The 23,304-nt window shown below is 42.1% G+C and overlaps 1 protein-coding gene across 4 annotated transcripts in view; it reads right to left on the reverse strand.

Moving 5' to 3' along the window:
* The window catches only part of LOC309707190 (histone deacetylase 7-like), a 42,367-nt gene that overhangs the window by 2,892 nt on the left and 16,171 nt on the right, over positions 1–23,304 (reverse strand). For all 4 annotated transcript variants that reach the window (XM_082534355.1, XM_082534357.1, XM_082534358.1 and 1 more), the window contains exons 2-23: positions 19,414–19,598; positions 18,743–18,830; positions 18,184–18,298; positions 17,985–18,055; positions 16,999–17,112; positions 16,691–16,788; positions 16,143–16,241; positions 15,523–15,676; positions 14,039–14,265; positions 13,625–13,831; positions 12,911–13,109; positions 12,630–12,763; positions 12,419–12,539; positions 12,270–12,319; positions 9,604–9,711; positions 9,342–9,397; positions 8,140–8,227; positions 7,169–7,288; positions 4,662–4,759; positions 1,716–1,834; positions 479–612; positions 301–385 (exon numbers count right to left, since the gene is read on the reverse strand). In XM_082534355.1, coding sequence (XP_082390481.1) covers positions 301–385; positions 479–612; positions 1,716–1,834; positions 4,662–4,759; positions 7,169–7,288; positions 8,140–8,227; positions 9,342–9,397; positions 9,604–9,711; positions 12,270–12,319; positions 12,419–12,539; positions 12,630–12,763; positions 12,911–13,109; positions 13,625–13,831; positions 14,039–14,265; positions 15,523–15,676; positions 16,143–16,241; positions 16,691–16,788; positions 16,999–17,112; positions 17,985–18,055; positions 18,184–18,298; positions 18,743–18,830; positions 19,414–19,598 — 2,670 coding nt within the window. The remainder of the gene's footprint in view (positions 1–300; positions 386–478; positions 613–1,715; positions 1,835–4,661; positions 4,760–7,168; positions 7,289–8,139; positions 8,228–9,341; positions 9,398–9,603; positions 9,712–12,269; positions 12,320–12,418; positions 12,540–12,629; positions 12,764–12,910; positions 13,110–13,624; positions 13,832–14,038; positions 14,266–15,522; positions 15,677–16,142; positions 16,242–16,690; positions 16,789–16,998; positions 17,113–17,984; positions 18,056–18,183; positions 18,299–18,742; positions 18,831–19,413; positions 19,599–23,304) is intronic.

Genomic DNA, 23,304 nt, shown 5'->3' on the forward strand with positions numbered 1-23,304 from the left:
TGCTAGCCATCTCTTCCACTTCCACAAGATAATGATGGACATTTGTTTTTGATTTACTATTTCTTTTGACAGTTTAAAGGTGTTTATGACTCAAATAGCTTATGGCCAACCTTAGAGAGTAAGATACTAAAGACAACTGAGGCAAACAGTGGAGAATGAAGTTAAAAAAAAACAGCAACAAAATCTTTCAAACTAATGAAACGAAGATTATTTTTTTAGATCAATATTTTCCACAAGTTTCACAAGACTGCTCAGTGTCATGTTGGTGATGGTTTTTGATGCTGCATGTTGTATTCTCACCATGAATCTGGATGACTTTCTGCAGAGAAAGCACCGCATTTTCACAGGGCTTCTGGTCCAACACCGACTGGGACAGAGGCTCCACCTGTGGCACATGTGGTCAGAGGTTAGAGAGGGAAACATGCTGTAGGTATCTGTGAAAAGACACATGTTCTGTATGCGCAAAAACACATCCAACCTCCATGCCCAGCAAGGCGCTCACACAGGCTTCGGAGGCATCGCAGATAGCTTTGAGGTCATGCCCACCCTCCAGAGCCATGACCACCTTACCGCCGGCCAGTGACATCAGTTGACGGGTCAGGAAGCCAAAACCTGGTGGAGAACAAAGCATGCACAAAACCGAATACACAAAGGTTAAGCCAGAAATTGATTGTATGGGATTATATCAGTGCTGACAAATTACTGAGAATAATTTCACAACATCATGTTGACTGGTGACATCATTTCTTATTTTGCAAAGGTCTGAAGCCTAAAAAATGAAGCCTATGCTGAAGCACTGAAAACTGCAGTTCCACTAATGTCCACTTGAGGCTGCCTGCAAAACGAGTCAATCTCCATAGACTCTCATATTAAAATAATTGCAGCAGAAATAAATATATATGAGTATACAGCCTGCTACAAAAACGGGTTTGGTCTATACAGCTCATTTCCATCTATATGAAAGTTTTACAGATTGTTTTAGGACTGGTTAAACTACATTTTTTGAAGTGTAAAATTAATATAATTGGAGATGTGGCAGGTACACTGATGCAGCTACTGTAACAGCTGCCTGCTTCACCTCCACTAACTGGACTGCACATGTAGACAGTGGTTACATGTGGAGCATTTTAACTATTTTAACAACTTTTTAACAACTGAAGAAGATCCCAAGAAGTCTGGGTCCAAGTTATAGTTAGTTTACTAATAATTGATTCACATATTAGCACCGGATAGCGGCTATTTACAGGTTTAGCTTGCTAACAGAGCAGATGATCTGGCTTGAGAAACTACTCAAAAAAGAACTGTCCATAATACTAAAATCTTCAAATTGGGGCTTAACAAACCAAAGAATGACATCACAGTGCCTATGTGCATTTTTATATACAGTCTATTATGGTGATGAGTTTTAGTTAAACATAAAGACTGGCTCATATAAAGAAACAGGTTCTACAAACAAACTTTAACTTCTCTACAAAGCTGCACTCTGAAAACTGCGTTACACATCAGTGATAATATCTGACATCAGCACTAAGTCTGCACAGCATAAGAGTGTTTATCTGTTTGACAACAGTCTGTGAAGGATAGCCAACCTTTGTAACTGTAATAATAAGAAATCTAACAAATGCAGGACATGCAAATATTTATTATAACTCATAAGGCTCATAAGAGCACGTTGATCAGGAAGTGTGCTGAATGAGAGGCTGGGTGAACCTTACACTTGGCTGTAACCTTGTATCCTCCGAGCGATGATGGATGTCCTTCGACAGCATCAAAGCCAGCTGACACGAGGACGACATCAGGGGAAAACTCGTGAGCGATGGGCATCACCACAGCTCTGAGGACCACAAAAGGAAACGCAATGGCGTAAAGCAAACACTGCGTGTTATGTTCTATTCATCAAGCAGTGTGGCCAGGCAGAAATTAGACAGCACATTTAAGAAGTAATTTTTTTTTCAACAGGTGTTCATGATTTGAGAGAAAATGAGAACTGAGGGGTGGGGTGAGTAGAACATAATGTGTGATCAAATTAACATCAGAGCAGGCTGTAACAGATTAATTATTGTAATGAAGAGAGTTTGAACAAAAAAAAAGAGTTGAAGTGACTGATTTCACAAAGAGCATTCATATACTTCACAACTTTTATCTGGACTGTTAACTGCAAACACTTACTTAATTGTAAGTGATTGCAAATAGCTCCACTATTTGAAAATCATGAAAAGAGAAATTATCAAAGGCAGTGCTCCAAGTGCTTCATCTCTGTTCTTGATCCACTCTTGGTAAGCAGCCAACCGTGGAAGGTGGGGCACCTCCCAGGTGTGAATGTGTGCAACTGTTTAAATGTGAAGCCGTTAAAAAAGAAGAACGAGTGCTCTGCATACCTTACTTGGCTATCTATCTATCTATATAGATATGGGTCTACAAGTGGGACACAATTAAAAGTTTTTCTCTGCATGTTACAAACAGGTAAAGGGAGACCCTTGACATAAATAGGCTGAGGTGTCCACAGACTGTAAACTCCACTCATGGGAGCCCAGCTTTCTTGCTTCTTTGCTCTCCTTCTTACTTCCTCTTGTCTCTAGCTGCCAGTTTTTTAGCAAGAGCACACGGCCCATGCCGCGTTTGATTCTTTCTCACTCTCCCCCACCACCCCCCAACCCCACCCCCTCTCAGCGGCAGTTCAAAGACGTTTGTGTGCGTCTGGTTCCTATTAGGAGCTCGTCCCTCTTCTCACGTCACTGACAGCCAGCCATCTGGGATCCATTGGGCCTAATTACGCCGCCTTTGGATTCCCTAACAATGTACCCCCCACTTCTTCTCCTCTCTTCTGCTCTATTCTCCTCTCCTCCACAGTTCATCATTGGTCAGTAGCCACTTGGAAATACACAGGAAATGTATTTACATGCACATACACACTATGTACACATTGCAATACCTGCATATGCATGCTCTTCCTTTGAAACTGCAAGTTTGATTCATGGTGTGCTACTGGTGATTCGGCCGAGCTTAAATTCTGACCGTCTTAGTAATCCTCCACACAAATACGAAATGCATCATGAAGCTTAATCTCAAAGCAGCTGAGCTCTCTCTTGATTGTACTAGAGTCCCACCACCACTCCCGACCACAATATGCCTTCGATACACACCCAAAAACAGAGACACACATCATCAGTAACCGCACTCTGGCTAGTTTTCTGTTCCATCCCGAGCAGAAACACAGAGAGTCTGGAACACCCTGTCATCTAAATCAAATTGAATTACAGAGCTGGCACGAGGTTAGGTAGACTTAATTGCATAAACACAAATTCATGATGCATTAAATTTTGTCTGTAAAGCATGCTACGCATTTATTTGCACTGGTTAATTCACAGAATGGTGGCAAAGTTCACAGAAAAATGATTCAAACTTAATATAAGTTGTTCTTTGTTTCTAACCCCAAACCCAACCAATTATAACTGAGGAATTCTGGTCTCTCTGTGGTGACATATGATAAAGGTTGCCCCGGACACGGCTACACGGTATGTGCCTCCAACTGCCACGGACCACCACGACACTGCTGCGCTACAGAGCTATGATTTGATATTAGCTTTTATGTGTAACACACAATACAGTACAGTACTCTACTGCGGTTTACTAAGGAAGTTTTACACATGAAAAAGCTTGCCATTTCCCCAAACTGGATAAAAAATACCAAAACCAGACGGCTGCTCAGGAAAGGACCAGTTGTTTCTTAATTAGTATCCAGGGCTCCAGTAAACACTGGACTTAGTGTTTCTGAGGATGCCTATTGGCTGTATGGATTTTACCAGAATGGGTTAGCTCATTAGCATCTTTCCGTTGACGAGGGGCCCACCCACTGTGTCTGGTGCATGCAGCACCATGTAGAGAGCTTAATCATCTGGTGGCGAGCCAGTGTTGCTGACAGAAACATTCTGAGTTCATTACGTGTGTTTGAGAGTGTGGAGCAGAATCAAAGCATATTCATTCAAGAAAAATAGCTTGAATGAAACGAAAAGTGCTGCAAGACCAAAGGTGTGTCTGGGTAACACGCCTACGTAGGCCTCTGGAATTAGTTCAAAAATGATATCGATAATGTGTAATTACACATGTTATATAAAAAAATCATTATTGTTTAGCCCTTCCCATACAAAGTGTACTGACACTGGGTAGCAGCTGGCTCATAGTCAACATGCGTATTCGTGGTACTGTGATTTGAACAGAATGCGCTTTACCTGGGAGTGATCAGCTTGCGTATTAGAGATGTGTGTGGAGGATGCTAAATGACTAAAGTGCTTTCATAAGCGAGCTGAGCTGCATGCACAGCTGTTGTGTTGACTGCTGAAGGTTGATAGGCGCACTGACATGACGAAGGAGGAGATAAGTGTACCTTGGATTCAAAACTGAATATTCGGCAAGCAATTACGTGCTGCTTGCTGAGCTTTAAGCCAGAATGAGAGCGCAACAAGCGAGAAACACTGCTGGCAACACAATGTGTGACACTAACCGTAAGAGAAGTCAAACGTAAATATAATGTTCTAGGGGGGTGAACACCTATCTCAAGTTTTGAGGTCTATGCTACCTTCATTTTATTTTGGCAAGTATCTCAAACACCAGTATAGACCTTTAAATGCTTCATTACTACAGTATTATAGGAACTTCTTTACCTGAACGCAGCCAGGTATTCAGCATCGCCCATTGGAGGGTTTAGTCCTCCGGTCCATCCTACATTGACATTGAAGCCCTCACCTGGACCTGCACCCACCTGGATGAAGACAAACACAGAGGGGGAGAGAGAGGGGGGTGCGTGTGTCAGAGAGAAAGAGTGTCCGTCAATGTCGAGAAAGTTAATGAGTCCCAGCGAAAGTTGAGAAACTGTGTGACGTTGACAGATTTGTGTCAAACGTTCACAAAATCAGCACCGCTGTTGCAAAACTTTTGCATTGCAGCAACCGAGGCGAAGTGGCTGCATCTCTTTAAGGCAGCACGAGGGAGTGATTATGATTCCTAAATGAAAGACGGATGGCTGTTAATTCAACACCCCTGTCCCTCCATTTTGATTTTGATACAATTTGTCAAATGGCCTTATAAATCACCCGGAGCCACAACAGAGTTACACCCGTTAACGGTTCCCAAGATTTAGGCTTACAGCTATACTGGGAAGTACTTTTCATTTGGCAACTGTTGCATATTATATAAAAAAAGACAAAAAAACAACTACAAATAAGAGTCACATACCGCATGTTGCATACTGTTTTATGTACTGAAAAGCTATGTGATTGAAATGACTGCATAATGTACTTTTTTATATGGATGTTTAGAGAGTTTCATGTGTATGACATGTCAAATGAAAAGACATGACATACTGCGCTATACTGCTCATTTTACATGTTGTAAATATTTGAGTGATTTTTTTCAAGCTGTATTGGACTTGGCGTGTACTTGAAATTGCCAAGCAGAGTACACAAAGTCGAGTGGATCTCCTGTCAGTTTGACCTCAAATATTTTGGGGCAGAAAGTGAAGTGAGTCCCGGGTCTTTGGAAAGAAGGTTTAAGGATTCCTGCCTCTCTCTTTGTAGTCCTGCTAGCAGCCATTTAGCTGCTCTCTAGGCCTTTCACCATCAGTCAATGTGTCAGTTTGAAGAGAGATTGAGGCGGTTGATTGACACGCACTTGGCAAAGATGTGTGGTAATTTTCTTTGTGTGTGCGTACGTGTGTGTGTGTGCATGGGTGTGAGAGGATGCTTGAAAGAGAAAAGAATGCTGATGAGCATCGCAGAGCGTCTGTCTCCATTCTTCTCTCAGTGGACGGGATGTTCACAGGGCAAACGAAAAACACATGAGGCCTCCTGTCCTCTGCCAACTGGTAATGTACCCGCATGCACGCTCGCACGTGCTCGTGGACACACACGCACACACGCAACTCCTTCTATAGCTCCAAGTTTCTTGCACTCCCCTCTGTCCTCTTTCTCTCTTTCATGTTTCAAGAATTGCTGGACTGGATTAGGCCTGTGCTGGTTTCTGTGAGGTACTCGGCACTCTCTGTTATGCCTATGACATCACACCCCCTACCCCATGGTGCGTTATATACCTACACGGGGGACAGCGAGACTCCAGAGGTTTACCGCACTGTTCACCAGAGGTTGAGAGGCCACTTAAGGCAAAGCCACATCCAAGCCAAAAAAGCATTTTATGCCGCGTCCCCTCCTCGTGGGATTTTATGAGAAAACACTGACTATTTTATCCGCATTGTTGTTGGGGGAGATGGGCGAATATATGAGGGAATGCGAGTGACTGAGCGGGCGATGAATGCCAGCGTGGGTTCGGGTCAGTACATCTGCCTGAGGGCTGTCATCACACTTGGTTTCTGGTAAGACCACAGGCAGAATTCATAGGCATCTCAATATCCTGTATGCAAACATAGGCATGCAAAACCGTGCACATCCTGCTGGGAAGCTTCAACATCCAAAGACCTGAAGTTGCTTAAATACATTCGAAATTCGACGTAAACCACTCACAAACACAATGAGATGAGCACATGGTGAATTCAAAAGACATCTGGGCTATCCGTAATAGGTTGTCATGACGATGCCGGACTGACAGTTAACAAAAGTGAACCGTAACCTTCGTTGCTCAAATTATAGCGTCATGAATCCAGTTGTATTAGTAATGTAATGTAATGTAATTGTGATGTAATTGACTCTGACTGGTCATATATTTGACTCTCACATCCATACACTGCTGGAGAACAGATCTATAGTGCAGACTGCAATCGTGAAAAGTCAGTCACAACCAAACTGATTTTGCAGTTGGAAGTTTATATTATGCAGATAATTCCTTGACTGAATGGCCAATAATTCTTCCTGTTTTAGCAAGTAAATGTTAAACATAAGCGTTTGAGATCCCTAATATCCTAAAGGAATCACATAATTACCAAACATTTCTGTGCCAGCATATCTGTCTTCACGATGTCTTTGATTATATTGTTATAAACTGTCTCAGGCAGCCAAGTTAGTAATGAGAAATAGCCACATGAATGTCCACAATCAAAAAGAAGAACCTGTGGTCTTGTTAGGCTAATGTGTTCACTGTCATCAATCAGAAAACTGATACCAGGATTATAAGCAAAAGCAGAAAAGCACAGCATGGCTGTGGAGGAGTGTTTTGTACTTACCTCGCTGGGGTGTCCACTACCAGGAAAAAAGTTGCCATCGTCATAGCGATGTAGAGAGATGTACAGCACACTTGGGTCGCTGTAGAAGGCTTCCTGGGTGCCGTTGCCATGGTGTACATCCTGGAGAGTGATTATATGATTAGTTATGAAGCTGCCAAGGACTCGCGCTGTTATTTCACACAGAATTTTAACCTTGGAAAATTCAAAACAATTTGTATGTTTTATATTGAGCAGTGTATTTTTTTTTAAGTCAAAAGCATGTGTTAAACATATGACCCCTAACGCAGGAAGAAAAATCTGTAAAGCATTCACGCTTTTCCCTGTCAACAGGAGACGCATTTTAATTGTATTTAATAAATCAGGTATTAGTCAGTGCTGATGCAGTAACTAACAATGACAGAGCGCATGCAAGATCTTATACACACATGCTGAACAGAGGTGACCATGTGATAGTGGATCAATATCTGCAGATGTGAACTGTATAATGGGTGGAATAAAAAAATTATTAAATGTAGACTTTCATGTCTTTTTATGGAGTACCGGACAGAAGTAGTGTATAACTTGGAGATGGAGATGTGCGGCGATCAGGTCCACATCCTCCTATGTCTCTTATTAATAAAGGGATTTGTGGACATACATTGTTATGGTATAGCTATATTGTCAAATAACTGGCAGTTATATGACAAGATATATAACTGTTGTGTTATGCAAAAGATTGGTCTTTAAGACAAAGTCTAATATTTTACATTTTTTGAGTGAAGACCTCAACCCTGGTGTGAGAGCGTTCAGCTCACACATGGCTACCAGAGATAACAGTGTCTAATTCAATTAAATGATAAATAGCAGTGCTACTGCATCTGGGACCTTGTTTGTACCTACAACACATTTGTGTGCCTTTGCATCTGTGTTTTTGTGTGTTTATTCCTGTCCATGTGGAGACCAGTGATGCTGGTCATGCGGTGGGTCCTCACCCAGTCCACAATGAGGATCTTGCTGACGCTGAGTTTCTGCTGGAGCTGCTTGGCAGCGATGGCCACAGAGTTGAAGAAACAGAAGCCCCTGTGGACAAACAGACAGGAAGAGTGGCAGCCACATGTCTTTATCACGACATCTTCACTAAATTAATATCACAGAACCACCATATGGACCTTAGGAACCTCTAAGGAAAGGCTCCAGTTATCATATGGTGGCTATTTAGTCCAGGCTGCGACAGTCACAGCGCTGACTCCAGCTTGAAAGTCACAGAGGGATGATCCTGCCACGTTAATGTTTACAGCAAATATTTGAGAAATGAGGACATTTCAGTTCGAGCTGTTTCGTCTGCTGACAAACAAAAAACGTTATGCTGAGTAGAAAATCTCACACTCTTGAGAAATGCAGAACCCACAAATTCTCTGACAAATAGACAACCAAGGTTATCAAAAATAAAAAAAAAAAACAACCCACTCCTCATTCCAAATGATAGTGCAGCGAGAGCAGCGGGCAGGACGTGTGAGATCATTTTAGAGAAATGAACTCACAACTCGGTGCAGCCGATCCCTAAACACTCACTATCCGCTATAAAGGTATGCAAAAAAAAAGTGTTGATGTAGGAAAAACAATGGAGGAATGTTGGAAGTGGCAGTGTCAGCATGGGTCGTAAAGTGTGACTGTCTCTGTGAACGGTATATATTATAAGCTGTCTAAACTTTGCTCATCAAGAAAAGTCATTATCATCCCATAAATAACCAGTGACAAGCAATGCTGAGCACACACACAGATACAGACACACACGCATAGAGTCCCAGCTGAATGTGGTTACTTGGCTAATGCCTCTAATCAAAGACTGACACAAATTCATGCACGCAAGTATGCACATCCACACAAAGACCCACATTTACTGTGCACGCACATGTACACTGCTCTTCTGAGGTGCTTTGCTTTGTGCCTTGAAAGCTTAAAAGAAACTGAGTGGAGGAGGAAGTTTGCCTCGGGCGTCGAGCAGGTAACACACAGCACAGACTCAGACACACATACATTAAGGTAGAGAGAGCCGGGCACTCTGTCTCTCTCTCTTGCTCAGAAGTATAGCTGGTTTGCAATAAATCCTTTGAAACACTTTGCAGGCCTGCTGGCTCCTGGTATGTGTCCGTGTGTGTGTGTGTGGTGTGTGCGTGTACACTGCTGTACTTACAGAGGGGAGGAATGGGTTGCATGGTGTCCAGGGGGCCTCACAACTGCAAAGCCATTCTGTAAAAAAAGGCAGAAAAACCTTCAACACTTTGCTGCTTTTATAACGCCAGATCTCCACACGTGAAAAAGGTTCACGTCTTTATGTCGTTATAACCAATAGTGGGTGCTTTGCCAAGGTTTGCAGCACATTATGGTGATAGACTGCAGTTTTGAAATTCTTGACAAAGCCCATGGCATCGAGGTATTTGGTTATAAAAACACACCTTCAGCTCTCTTTGTGCCACCTTCAGTGCCAGGTCTGTGACACATCCTGCAGCAATGCGGGAGGCTGCTGATGTGTGATGTTCATTCCAGACTGTATCAATATCCACCTGACAGAAAAACGAGGAGAGATGCTTGCAGTCAGTTTAAAAGTCAGCTACAGATTTTAATCTGTTATTAGATTTTGCTCATCTGCTAAAAATAAGCTTAAACTTCTGTGTGCATTATGCCAACCATTGTTTAGAGACTTTTCTTTGTACATCGACTCTTTCTTTGTTGTTTCTGCTCTAAGTTAAAAAAAAATTTCTATGGTACTTGTTTGTCAGAAGTCATTTATTGGTGGCATGATGCTAGGAATGATGTCAGGAATGCCTCCTGTGAGATTCCTGACACCCCTCCCCCACCCATCACCTTCACTCAATACCAGGTTGAGATGCAAATGAGGAGACTTCACTCAGGCAAGTCTGCTGGACCAGACGGAGTGAGTCCCCTTGTCCTCAAGACCTGTGCCCCCCAGCTGTGTGGAGTCTTTCATAAACTGTTTATGCTGAGTCTGAGTCTGCAGAGGGTCCCGGTGATGTGGAAGACATCATGCCTCGTCCCTGTACCAAAGACGCCACGTCCCAGTGGCCCCCAGGATTACAGGCCCGTGGCACTGACCTCCCACATCATGAAGACCCTGGAAAGGCTCATCCTGGACCAGCTGCGACCCATAGTAAGACCACACCTGGATCCCCTTCAGTTCGCTTATCAGCCTCGTCTCGGAACTGAGGACGCCATCATCTACCTGCTCAATCGTGTCTACACCCATCTGGACCAGCCGGCGAGCACTGTGAGGGTCATGTTTTTTGACTTTTCCAGTGCTTTCAACACCATCAGGCCGACCCTCCTGGGTGATAAGTTAGCAGCGATGCAGGTGGATGCTTCTCTGGTGTCCTGGATTGTTGATTACCTGACAGGAAGACCACAATATGTACGTCTCCCACAGTGTGTGTCTGACAAGGTGATCAGCAACACAGGGGCACCACAGGGGACTGTCCTCTCCCCCTTCCTCTTCACCCTCTACACCACAGACTTCAGCCACTGCACAGAGACCTGCCATCTTCAGAAGTTTTCTGATGACTCTGCGGTGGTTGGATGCATCAGCAGGGATGATGAGACAGAGTACCGGGCTGTGGTCGACTCCTTTGTCACGTGGTGTGAGCAGAATCATCTGCAGCTCAACGTGGCAAAGACCAAGGAACTGATCGTGGACTTCAGGAAGACCAGGAAACACTTGACCCCTGTTTCAATCCAGGGGGTCAGTGTTGACATTGTGGAGGACTATAAATACCTTGGAGTACACATTGACAATAAACTGGACTGGGCTAAAAACACCACAGCACTTTACAGGAAGGGCCAGAGTCGTCTCTATTTTTTGAGGCGACTGAGGTCCTTCAACATCTGCCAGAAAATGCTGAGGATTTTCTATGAGTCTGTTGTGGCCAGTGCGATCCTCTATGCTGTTGCATGCTGGGGGAGCAGGCTGAGGGTCGCAGATGCCAACAGACTTAATAAACTGATCCGTAAGGCCAGCAATGTTGTGGGGATGGAGCTGGACTCCCTCAAGGTGGTGTCGGAGAGGCGGATGCTGTCCAAGATAAAGACAATGTTGGATAACACCTCCCACCCACTCCATGACATGTTGGTCAGTCACAGGAGCTCGTTCAGTGAGAGACTGAGATTACCGAAAAGCACCACTGAACGACACAGGAAATCATTCCTGCCTGTGGCCATCTCCCTGTACAACGCATCCACTTAACACACTGTTTGCTGCTACAGCTACACATGTTTCTTTTCCAACTATTTATTTATGAGTGACTTATGTATGTATGTATGTATATATATGTATATATTGTACTATTCTTAGTTAGCGTATTGTCTGTCTTGTCTTAATGTTGGTTTAAAATGGAGCACTGTAACAAAAAATAATTTCCCCCAGGGATCAATAAAGTATTCTGATTCTGATTCTGATTCTGATACTGCTGGGGAACAATGAAATCAGAGGAATTTCTTTTATCACAGACTTTGCCATCTTGTTCCAATCACCCCTCTTTACCAGAGTAGCCAAGGGCCGGAAATCCAGGCAGATCAGTTCTCTTATCAACTGACACCCAGCCCCCTTCAGCTTTTCGTCTTCTCCTCTCCTAACAACAGTTCTTATAGCATTATAATCAATGTTCCCATGTCATTCTCCGCTTTGTTCCTTTTCCCATAGTGCATTGTTCCATTTAATCTGATCTGCTCTCCTACCATTGTTTTTCTCTTAAATTTGACTTTTCTCTATCCTGATACTCTGTTTCCCCCACATCCAGCCACTTGGAAGTCTTTTTATGCAGTCTTTATGTTATCTTTTTCCTTCTCCTTTTCCTTTTTCTCACATCTCTATTGTAGATGAATATGCCATGAGCAATAAGGATGTATGCAATGTCCTACATTTATATAATTTAGATTTTAAAGTAACCAAAAACAATAGCAATTGCAATTTGTAGTCTTCTTAGCTTAACTGTGTACTGAGGCATAACCTCCCATGCAGCTTTTGTTGCTCAGCATTGCAATTAGATAAGTGAAAAGATTCCAAAATGACTTGTTTAATTTGTGTGCTTAGGTGTGTGTGTGTAACACCTACCCCAACCCCTCCACATGGTAACATCAAAAAAACATGTTGAGACAGGATTCCTGCAGAGGATAATGTATAACACGAACATATTGTTATCATTATTACTATTACAATTGCGCTATAGTCATTGTGTTCTTCACGTTTGTTATTGATCTTACCAGCGAGTTTGCGGCTGTCCAGCTTGAGGCGGTTGAGCGGGTTGGTGCCAAATAAAAGTACGTGTTTTTCTGAATGGACTGACTGCAGCTCTTCTAGGGTTGCTTTTCTACTGCGGATGCGCTAGAAATAGAAGTATACAGATATATACATTTAGACTGCATGCTATGGTCATGGGGTATGCATCTGTAGGATAATGTGTGTGCACCATACCTCACACTGACTCCTTAGGCCCCTTTCATGCAGTCTAGACCAGATGCTCTGGATCCTTCCTGCATGCTCAGCGTGACGGCTGTTGTCCCCACAAATACACTGGTGCTTCTGCATCTGACCATCATATGCTAAACCTTAATGCACACACATGGAAACACATCATTTGACCATATTGTCCCTCTTCAATAATGTTGTAATACCATCGTCATATCTTGTAATCAAATTACATCATCAGGTAGTTGGAATGCTTCTTTTAATGTTGCTGATCAACTGTCACTCACCTGTGGTGAAGCGCAGCTGGGTGTCTGTAGCAGGGTTGGATAATGACATGGAAGGTATGGTGGTGGGTTGATGTGAAGCAGGAGGCAGGGAGGTGGAGGCGGGGGAGGACCGGGACCGACTGACAGGCTGGTGAGGCCAAATTAAGGATGGCACACCCAGCGGATCTATCTGCAGACTTGGTCTAAGGATCACCTGCCTCTGCAAGAACAGTGGGTGAAAAAAAGAACAGACAATAGACAAGAATATGTAAGGATTTATCAGCAGCTGCACATAGTAAAGACTCCCTGCAGGAAACCTGTCACATACACAATATGCTAAACTCAAATAAGAGACTTATTATTTGGTGTGTTTATTTCTCCTTCTCTAAAACAGACTGTTGATAAAGAAAAGTGAGCTCTTCCAAGAATGCTGAAGTGATACTGTAAATCAAAGTCTTCTGCTTGTATTAGCAAGGCAACAGTGCCTCCTGATGGCAAAAAGACGCTCCATTCGAAAGAATTCATTTATGTTACGGATGCAAGATAATGGTAATCATAATACTGTCTGCTAACCTGCTAACTAATACTCAATCATTAGTGGACCAGAAAGGGGCACTCATGATAAGATATGTTACTGATTAAGGTCATTAGAAGAGATTCACTGATTCATGCGCCAGTAGGCAATAAAAAAATAAGAATAATTTCTATGTGTGCACATGTAAGAGTGACTTTTACCTGATTGTAAGAGTAGGAGGGCTCGATCAAGCTCTCCCGGGAGGAGGTAGTAGACTCTGTGTCGTACACAGAGTCTGTGCTGGCGTTGCTCTGTCTCCGCCGATAGTCATCCTCACAAATTGATCCGGGCTCTGAGCCGCACACAGAACCTGTCCCTGAACCTGATCCCGATCCAGTCTCCTCTAGGTCCATGTCCTCTGATGGGATCTGTGTCAGAGGAAGCCTATTATCTATCTTTTTTTCCCAGCTCACGTAAGCTAGAACTTTTACAGTTTTCAATTCTTAAAATAAGGACTCTCTTTAAGACATATTTCAGTAAGACTGATCATGAAAAAGGAAATCCAAGCAGGTGCAGGTCATTAGTCAATCTGTTAGTACTAGATTATACTTCTTAAGAAATGAGCCTCCTTTCACCTTGCTCAGGTGTGAATTCTGCTTGAATCTCTCCACCCCGCTCCTGTGGTACTGCTGGTTCAGCGAGTGCTGGATGTGCGGGTGATGGCTGGTTTGCAGAGATAACTGTGAGTGGCTGTAGGGTGGCGGTTCTGAACGTGTTCGTTCCAAAGGTTTGTGACCTTCTCTTCTGGACAGAGTAGACAGGTGAGGGTGCTGCTGCAGAGAGATGGTGCTCAAACCAGGAACTGTGGAGAAGAGAAGAAACGTAATGTTTTAGAAAAGGTGAAAAACAAGAATGCAGGAAAAAAAAAATCCAAACTAAATCGATTATTGTTATTGGACTCAACTGTAGACGGATGAAATATTCCACAGCTGTATTTCATATTAAAAACACTCAAAAAGAAAAATATTGAGAGCCATGCATTGCTTGCATGTAGAGCAGCACTTACAGCAGAGAGCGCCCTCGTGCCATTTTGAAAAATGATGCAACAAAAACACAGCACAACACAGACAAGGTATCGATCTTCTCTCGATAGAGTCTTAGAGACCTCTCACAAACACGCCTTTTTAAATGCAGTCATTTGAACTTGTTTTAGCATCAGTAGAGCGAGTCAGGATGGATCTGATGCAAGTCAGCGTCCATTCATAACTAAAGCTATGTGTACTTAGAATGGCAGACATTTATTTATATTCTTTTACTCAGATTTTTAGAGCTGTGCGCCTACACTACCCTACTTTATATATCTCATTCTTTGAGCCCGACTTCCTCTTCCATTATCAGTCATGAATGAACGGAGTCGGTGCCTTATTTCAGCATTAGCATATGCAATAGCTCTTTTTAAAAACAAAACAAATCTTGGGTTAAGATAACAGTAAAGAAGAAGCACAATTTCTCACAGGGTGAAACTGAGAGATTCACTACAGGAATAGAAGAAAAGGAAATGCTTATTTGTTGGGCTCAGTTCAGAAATCATGGATAAAAGAAAAACTATGGAAAGAGGTAATTAAATCTCTGTGCTTAGAGCAAAAGATCCTGTCAGAGGTTGAAATTAATTAATTAATAAAGAGTTTGACTATAAACAATGTGAAAAAGTGTGAAGTGCAGACTGTTATGTAGTTCTTTATAGAGCCCCCACTTTCCAGTTTTAATAACACAATCAATCAATATATATATATATTTAGCAAATGTCATACTGTGGTTGTTTTGTTAAATTCCACTCATCTCTGTTTCCAAGTTCACCATATTCAGGCTTAACTGGACTCATTCATGTGTTACGTCGTCATTATTTCATATTTTTACTGACTGCTATTTTTCAAAAAAGTAAAATGCACTGCTGTTGTATTGTATCTAGAATTCATATGTACATACATTTACTTACATTATATAAATAAAACAAACATAAACTCTGTGAACAACCATCCCACTGACTTGCCATTGAGTAAGCAATGCAAAGGAAGTGTGTTCAATATGCACATTGAGGAATAACAGGATTACAACTCACGAGAGACAAGCTGGGGGCGCAGAAGCCTGGTGTGTGGATCCAGTATGAACACAGGCTGTAGCCGCTGAGAAAGAGCTGGACTGCTTTCTTCCAGAGGCAAGTAAACCTGATGGAGAGCAGATACTGCCAATGGCCTTGCTTCTCGCAAGTCAGCCTAGGGAAAGAGAAGAGAATGAAAGACGAGAGGAGATGACAGGAAATTCTAAAGCAATCACTAGTAATTTAATTTAATTTAATTTCCCTCTTATGGTAGTCTAAAAATGAGAAAAGCTAAGTATTAATGGATAGTTTAGGGGTTTGACAGCCTGTCACAGTGCATAGATGGACTGCTGAACTGTGTTATTGTAGTCAAAAAGGTGGTAAATTACCAAGAGAGACTCACAAAATATAGAAGTCGCACACAGTTCAAGAAGGAAGTGAAACCACAAGTTTCTATAAGTGTTCATGTGTGCAGGCACTATTTCAGAAACGATATCGCACTTGAATACAAATAGATCAACAGTATGAATGTTTATCTATGCAAGCTGTGTCCTTTAAAGTGGTGCTAGTTTCAGGAACAGGAGCAGCACAACCTCAATATTGTATGCAATGATTCTGGAGGAAATCCTAGCACTGCTCACCTGTGCAGGAAGTCCAGCAGTGATGTTGGGGATCCCAGGGGGATTGGAAGGCACGGTGAATCGAGCTAAATTACCATCCTTCAGCAACAGCCTCTGTGACTGAATGAGGAAGGTTATTTTCGTTACATTTTTAACATATTATTGATCTCTAAATATATCTACTTATCTAAACCTGAACCTGATTGTAGTAAAAGTGTTAAATACAGTACTATATATACAGTACTATCAAAACTATCAAGTCAAGGATAAATATGTTCAACATAGTGAAAAGAAAACTGCACAAATTTATTTTGACATCGGCTATTCGGCTATAGATGGAGGACCGAAAAGATCAGAATTAAGCATTTCAGTACTTCAAGTGTATATTTTTCTACTTCTCAGAACAGAGAGAAGTTGGATGTACTGTTTAAATTAATGCATAATGAAAAGTTTAAGAGAACCTTGTGTATGGTTAAATAGTTCACTGAGGATTCACTGTGCATTCATTATATGCTAAGGAGGACAAGAAAACCTGCTATATGTACTTATATATATACAAAAGGGCTTACCTCATGAGCCAGTGGTAAGGACCCATTATCTGAATGGAGGCTGTCATTTGGAGAGCTGCACCCTGATGCTGGATTGCTGCTGCCACTCTGGGAAGACTCTGCACGACAGAATGGAAAGAAACCTATGAGGCCCATCAGTATCAGTTGCTTACGCCATAATGGAAAATTGATCAAGCTGTGCTGAAATCTGATGGTGAGCGCTTCTGGAAGGTTAGAAAGGCGAGATCAAAGAAACTTTAACAAGAAACGGCTAACAGAGCCGAAGAATAAAACTCTGACAGAGATCCAAGTGAATGTAAATAGTTTACCCAGAGTTTCGGTCCTGTGCTTGACTGCAGGAGGGGCACTGATCTTTCGCTGCAGCGGGTTTGGCCTTGTGGTGATGAGTTTCTTTAACTTCCACTTCAGTGTGGGCTCAGACACTGCACACACACACACACACACACACACACACATACACGTGAAGAAATGGGCACATAAGCTCTCATCAAGAGTAAAGAAAGGTATTTGTAGTTCTCAAACTCACATTACTATATCATTGCTTTATACATCGGCTACACTGGCAGGAAAGCACCGACTCAACAACGCACACACTATAATGACGTGCTCAATTTCTGTACCATAACCCCACAAAACAAATACCTCAGCCCTGGACAAGAGAATCAAAACGTCCATTGTATACATTGGTCAGTCTCCAATAAACCTGAATAAAGTAATCAATCAGTGGCTGACTCAAAGTGGATAAAAGAAAAATTTGTGTTGTCACAGAGCCAACAAGAGCACTGGAGGGTGTGTGTGTGTGTGCGCGCTGATGGTTCTAGGGTAACGCAAATAAATAATGGTACGTGTACTCAGAGAAATGTAGAGGAAGGCGTGACCACGCTCGCTCTCATTCACACAGTGATGGAGAACTGCTCTGGACTCTCACGCAGTTCATTTTACACATACCTTACCAAGTTATATAACCGCTCAGGTCTTTGTGTCTCACTGTATCTATTGTTTTTTTTTTGTTTGTTTTATTTATGGCTGTTCAACCTCTCTTTGACGCTGCAGGGCTGATGTAAAAATGAGTTTCTCTCATCTCAATGCAAAGGACACGCCTTTTCTCCCTCACTTTTTCCATTATTTGGACAGGTCAGTGACAATGAAGACAGGTTGTTTAAACATTAAGTGTTAGAATTGCAGGTGATTTCAGTCTAGCAGACTTAAAATTTAAAATCACATGACCTCTACAAATTTAACCTCAGGGTGAGAACCACAATCTCGGACACGGCTACAGCCGCAGGAGTCTCACCTGTTCTTCTCAAGGCGCGCTGGTCACAGGGTGTAGGCTGAGGCTTCGGGGACATATCAGGAACCCGGATCCTTGTGACCAAAACAAAACAACAGACTGTGTCAATTTTAAGTAACCACAATAAAGTTTTTGCTGAGCGTGTGCTGTGTTTGCATTTGTTTTGTGTTTGTATCAATGAAAAATCATTGATGTCTCTCACCCGAATCCTGGGGCAGGACTGCTGTGGTTGGGAGTCACTCTATCATGGGTTGGCTGGCTCTTCATAATTATGTGTTCCCGAAGTTTCTGCTTTACCAGGGGACTGGCTATAGCACCTGTCAAGAAAGAAAAAGATCATACACAGACAAAGGGCAGGTAGATATATGTCCAAGAGTGTGGATGACAATAAGAAATAATAGTGATTTAGTATTTAAATAGTCTAATTACAACCGTTTTCTATTACAACTTCCCATGAAGCAGTCAAGAAAATTCAGAAGTAAGAGCCAAGATCCTCTTTGCACTCTTCATTTCCTCTACATTGTAAAAATAAAAACGCTTTCCTAAAACAAGCTTGTTTGTTTGACTTTGGTTTGATATGAGTGCAAATTTCCCTGGAATCTGAGAATACCTCACAGTACTGCTGGAAATCCCCCTCTTTTTCAGTAAAACATACAGTGTGCTATGACTCAGAAGAAGAGCACGTAAACCACCTTATGGTCGCTTAAAGAACTGATGAAAACACATGACAGTGTGGAGAAAACAGAAAACACAGGACTCACTCTGCTCGTTTTTACTCTTTTGAATCAGCTGATGTAGCTCTTCTCTTTTCTCCTCACTCATCTCTCTTTGCCTTTGTTCGATGTTATACTGACGGAAAAAACACAGAGAAATGCATTTTTAAAATCTACACAAGCAAAGGACAAAAGCTGCAACTGTCAGTCTCTGACAAGCACATAAATACACACATCTCGAATAAGATAGCTTACAAAAATAGAAGAAAAAAAACAGGATACTGAAGTGTTGCATCAGTCAGTTAATCTGTGACAAGTGTCAATAACAAATTAAATGCCGAGAAAATGGTTTGTTTATAGTAACCTAAATCTGCTTCTTACTCATTTCTGAGGAGTCCTGCACAGTACCTGGTTAAAGGTCTGCGGTGAAAGCAGCTGCTTTTTTCTGTGGCTGATGTGGCAGGCGGTCATTATCTTATAGTCAGATAAATAAATGCCAGATGTAGCAATTTTGGAACAGGGGCAAAATGTCATGAGGGTATTTGGTCTCTGTTTCCATGCACTGAATTTTGAAGAAACAGAAACTTTCAATGTAACGTTTTAAACTGGCTGATTTCAGCCAGTGCACTGATCCATGCTATGTCCAATTCATGCTGAAGCTTCATTATGTCACTGTCCAGCTCAACTAGGTGAGAACTGACATCTGAGTTTGACCTCACCTGCAAGTGCTGCTGGGAGAATTGGGCACAATGTTGAGCGGTGAGGGATCCCATGAAGAAAGGAGGGCGGGGGGCCAGCATGGCCGAATCTGGGCCTGGATGTAACAACCTGCGGGTCACACTTAGGTCCATGGGTGGATTCCCATTAACGGGCAAAGAAACCTGCTTACTGATGATCACATCCACTAAAGATGGAGAAAGAGAGGCAGAGAGAGAGAGAAACATATTATGTTGCTGACTGTGCAAATAGATACTGTTATGTAGGTAGCAGATGAAAAATCAGAAGGCTTCTCTTTAACATTTCTTGCTTCATCTGCATCACTTGTTCTGAGTTTTGCCTGTCATAGAGAGATCATCACCACATTCAAGTTTTCCCGCTTCAAGTAAACTGCTCATTATCCAAAACTAAAGCTTCTTCTGTCTGCTCCCTTAAGCACAAGGGGTTTGCAACAGCGGATGGCTCCAAATTTGTGTCTCCTCCCGGTTTATACCGAGGACATTACATTCAGAAAGCACAAAAATGAAAGATTCTTGTATATGCTGGCGTTGGAGATGCATAAAAGAAGTGAAAGAAACAGGGTGGGAAGTTGTATTTTAACGTTGTGCGGTTAAGTCGTTTGGATCAGGCACATGAATCTGTCGTCACCCTTTCAGGTTTTGCTAAAAGCGAAAGAAATAAAAGCCTAAATTAGCACGAGCGAGACATCTGAATCGGGTCTCGGTGTCCTAATGAAAAACAGATGTCTTTTTAAAGGTGTGTGTGTGCGGTGGGGGGCGGCGCAAAAATGTTTTGATCAATTTATGCACTCTTAAGGCCACCGAAAACATAAATATCATGTCTTATTTTACTTTCGCCACAAATCATTTAACCATAGCATGCATGGCCCAATGTGGGCCTGATGGTATGACCTGGAAAAGATAAAACACACATGGAGGCTAATTATAGCTACAAGTGAGAAAGCACCAAGCTGAAGTTTGTCTCACATTTTGCGATTACAAACAAAAGCGTTCACAATGCATGGCCTCAGGTAACTTCATACTGTTCTTACGTTTCAATACAACTGACACATGAAACCAATGAACGTGATGAGGAATGTTTCGGTACTGATACAAAAGCATAGAGAGATACAGTATGGAAGGAGACACCTTGCTCCCTCCAGGGTAAAGAGCAATGGGAGGGATGTAAGAATGAGGAAATTTACTGAACCCGTATGTCTGAATGACTGTAACCTAAAATATTACACAATATTACTCACATAAGTCCTGTAAGTGGACATTTTTTTCCCTTCTTTCTTTACTGGTATATTGTGTTAAATTAGAGTAACTTTTGTGGAAAGCACAGTAGAGGGAGTAGCAAATTTCTCTCATGTCACAAAATGTGAGAAGATCTTCTTTCACTGCAGCTATTCAGTTGTTATAGGAGTTGTCAATTTAACAAATAGGATCACACAATGAAATCTACTACACTGATAACGCACCCTAAAAGATTCAGAAACACTGATTTCTCTGTCTTAACCTCCAGCGTGTGTTGAAATTAGGCTATTAGAATCCACAGCAGCTGCAGTTATTAGCTCCAACCAGCCCAAAACAAAACTACAGGCTACACAGTTCTTCTCAACTGGCCTCCATTCTCAGCCACAGCCCTACATCTGCAGACAGCCCAGACAATGTGGTTTGGCTGTCATTCCTCACAGCAATCCTGACTCAGAAGAAAATAATCATGTGTGTGAAAAGTATTTTGAGTTGACAGAATTCCTCTGAAGAAAGAAACACTCCCACACTCTTATGACTGCAGGCTATGTGGCTCATTAACACGTAAAGGAAAAAACAAACAAACAAATACAGGGTGGGAATTAATATTCAGTAAGTTCAATATAGTACTTTACAGTTTAAACCAAATGGTTTCAGTTCTGTTACCCTGCTTGATAGCAGAACTCTGAGCTCACTATAACACTTTCTGTTCACAGGGACAGCCTTGGGTTTTAATATTTGCTGTATTGTAACGCACAGATGAGCTTTTGTGTCACGGCTAAAACCCACGACAGCAGTAGAGATAAAGATGGGACAAAAAGGTCTCTAGGAAAAAAAAATGAAGCCTGCATTTTTACAGGCTTCTCGTCCGTGCCTTACTGGAATCCTACCTTGCAAGTTAACTCAAGTAATCTGTGACACATCAGACAAAACTTCATCTCTGACAATCAGAAATATCTGGGCCTCCCTCCACTGTCATCTGGTTCATACCTTTTGCAATAGAACATTATGCAACACTGTTAAAATTCAAGGGGCTTATTTTCTTAAGCTTCTACTTTAATAATAAAGCAAAAGGTGCAACAGGAAGTACCAGTAGCTGCAGCACAGTATGTATTACAAGAAGAATGGCTGTGTGTTTTCAAAGGAAATCAGACAATCACTGGAGGAGCGGGCCGGCGGTGGTGGTGGAGACTCAGACAAACTTGCACACACGTACACACACCCACGCTCACATGCGCGCGCGCACACACACACACACACATGCTCATCAAACGAGTGAGCTCCCCTGAGAAAGAGGAAATGATCAGGAAGCCAATCTCTCTTCTAAACAGAAAACAAACACCTGTGGCACATTTTTCATTTCGCAACAGCCATACATCTCTGGCTTCAACTCACTTTCAACATCGCCCCAATGTTATTTATATTATATTTACAACATTTACAACTTAAAAAAGCCAAATTTCCAAACAAATGTGGGGTTTTTTTTGTACTCACACTGAAGCTGTTCCTTTAGGCAGCGTTACAGCGTGACTCATTATCTGACTCGACGAAAAAAAAAAACACCCCAGTAACCGCAATGTACATTTAAAGAGTTACCTAAACAGTTAAGGTTTCTTCTATGCTGACCCTGAAGGGTTCCAGCAACTCGTGGTTGCTTTCTATCATATTACCAACAGAGCCTAAAAGAGGAGACATACACAGCACACACTTGTTTTGGCATGACAAAAGCAAGAATAAAGGTGTTTTTAGCCATCGTCATTTGTCGCAATGTTTTATTTCTCATCCTAAAACAATGCAAGAGCTGCATAATTACAAGACAAAAATCTGGAGCACTTTATAATAAAGAGAAGTGCATGCCGATAAGATCTGTGTGCGTGCTTCGCTGTCTCTCTTTTCAGCGTTGTGCTGCTAAAAATAGACAGGGGACAAACTTCTGGTTTCTGTAATAGCATATTCGTTTCACAACCACCATCCTCTTTCTGTGGGCCCTACTGCAGCAACATGCTGATGCACTGACACACACACACGCACACCTGCACACACGCATACAATTTACTGGAGCACACGCTCGCGCACACACACAGGCACACACTCACAAAGAAACAGTGACTTCCTGTTTCTAAAGTTAGTCTTCACCATAACATCCTCTTGGTTCATTTAGGCAAGCAGAAACTGCTATTTTGGTTGAATGGCTTCTTTGCAGCTCAAGAGAGCTACAGATATCGCTCAGTAGTATTTATATTCACGCTGTGGCTAAAATGTGCTTTGTTTATTGCTGGTTTAGCCTGAACTCCACAGTGGTATTGGATGGAGTTAAGCCTGGATGTCACACATCATGTTAAGTGCTAGTTACTGTTACTATATACATAAACACTAGCAGCAGGCGTGAGGTTTATGCTTCGTTAGAAGAGCAACAAAGCAGAAAGAGCAGAAGTTCAGAGGAAAAATACATCGAAAGGAATAAAATAAACAAAAATATATATATGAATACACCGAAGCCTCAAATATGCCAGCCTGTGCACTCATAATGGAAAGAAAATTATATCTTCTCCACCAAGCGGGACACCTTTAGCAGCCCCCACTCCTGCCACCTATCCCTCCACCCTCCACTGCCTCCCTTCCTCTTCCTTACGTTCATAG

This window comes from Aulonocara stuartgranti, assembly GCF_965226115.1.
Source record: "Aulonocara stuartgranti genome assembly, chromosome: 5".
In the NCBI taxonomy this organism is placed as follows: Eukaryota; Metazoa; Chordata; class Actinopteri; order Cichliformes; family Cichlidae; genus Aulonocara; species Aulonocara stuartgranti.